Genomic DNA, 1,271 nt, shown 5'->3' with positions numbered 1-1,271 from the left:
TTAAATCTCCCACTATGATTATGGTTGTCAACAGGGCTACTCATAATCGTGAACACAACGGTTTTATTACATTTCCCACCGCAGTTGTTGCTTAAATAGTTTGTTATTATTTCCAATAAGCAAGTTATTTATTAGCGTACTGTTATGTACCACGGAGACATCTAGTTGGTAAACGAGTTGCGAAAACTAGTTAGATCGGATTATCTATACGACAGGCTAGAAAAGGAGGAAGTTAGTTAGTTAGCGTCTGTGTATATTCACATCATCAATAAAGTTATATTGGACGTTGGTGTGAAATACAATGCGTACAATGGTGTCGAAAAAACGCAAATATGATGCAGAGTACTTCAAATACGGCTTCGTGGCTATTGAAATAAACGGCGTTGAAGTGCCACAATGCGTTCGTTGTATGCTTGATACACTCAGCAATGATGCTGTACGGCCGATCCGACTTGCAGCGGCATTTGCATCACCGCCATCCTGAGTTATCAAAAAAACCTGTGGAATACTTTTGCGCTAAAAGAAATTCCCTTTCTCAAATGAGACTTGAGAAAAAAGTCAAGTATAATCAGGAGACTGTCAAGGCTTACAAGAGCATCATATGAAATAGCCATGTTGATTGCCAAGAATAAGAAACCACATACTATTGGAGAAAGTCTTGTTAAGCCCTGCATTGTGAATGCAGTAAAAATTTTGCTTGGGGATGAATGGCGAAACAATTTAAAAATATTTCTCTTTCTGATTCAACGGTTAAACGCCGAATCGATGAATTGGCTGATGATATAAAATAGCAAGTTCTTGAAAAGGTAAAGTGTTCTCTTTTTTTTTCCTATAAGTTGTGATGAGCCACAGACCAGGCAAACTGTGCACAGCTCATTGTATACGAACGGTTCATTGCAAATAACACAATTGAAGAAGAACTACTTTTTTCTGAACCACTAAAAACTACAACGAAACGAGCTGATGTGTTCCAAGCCGTGTCACAATTTTTTGAAGTAAATGGCTTGATGTGGGAAAAACTTGTTGGTGTATGCACTGACGGTGCACCCGCAATGCTTAGCTCTCGGTGTGGCTTTGTGAAGATGGTCAAATCAAAAAACCCATCCATTTTTGCAATGCACTGTGTAAATATTCTGCACGCGGTGTGTGGCGAAACACGTGCCCGATGATCTCAGAGAAGACCTCAATTTTTCTGTGGAGGTAGTCACTATGTGAAAGCAGTGCATGACACTCGATTATTGCGCACTCGCCTGTGAAGTTGATGCTGACGA

At 39.8% G+C, this 1,271-nt stretch overlaps 1 protein-coding gene across 1 annotated transcript; it reads right to left on the bottom strand.

Annotated features, from left to right (window-relative positions):
- Nucleotides 1-240: 240 nt before the first annotated feature.
- Nucleotides 241-674, bottom strand: Tsp_15383 (conserved hypothetical protein). Its single transcript, XM_003370799.1, has 2 exons — nucleotides 591-674; nucleotides 241-516 (listed from the first exon to the last, which is right to left on the bottom strand). Exons 1-2 carry the CDS (start codon nucleotides 672-674, stop codon nucleotides 241-243), a joined length of 360 nt encoding a protein of 119 aa, XP_003370847.1.
- Nucleotides 675-1,271: the final 597 nt, after the last annotated feature.

Source organism: Trichinella spiralis (genome assembly GCF_000181795.1).
Source record: "Trichinella spiralis strain ISS 195 chromosome Unknown Scfld514, whole genome shotgun sequence".
Taxonomy (NCBI): domain Eukaryota; kingdom Metazoa; phylum Nematoda; class Enoplea; order Trichinellida; family Trichinellidae; genus Trichinella; species Trichinella spiralis.
The sequence above is the reverse complement of the archived record's forward strand: the minus strand, read 5'-3'. Positions and strand labels throughout refer to the sequence as shown.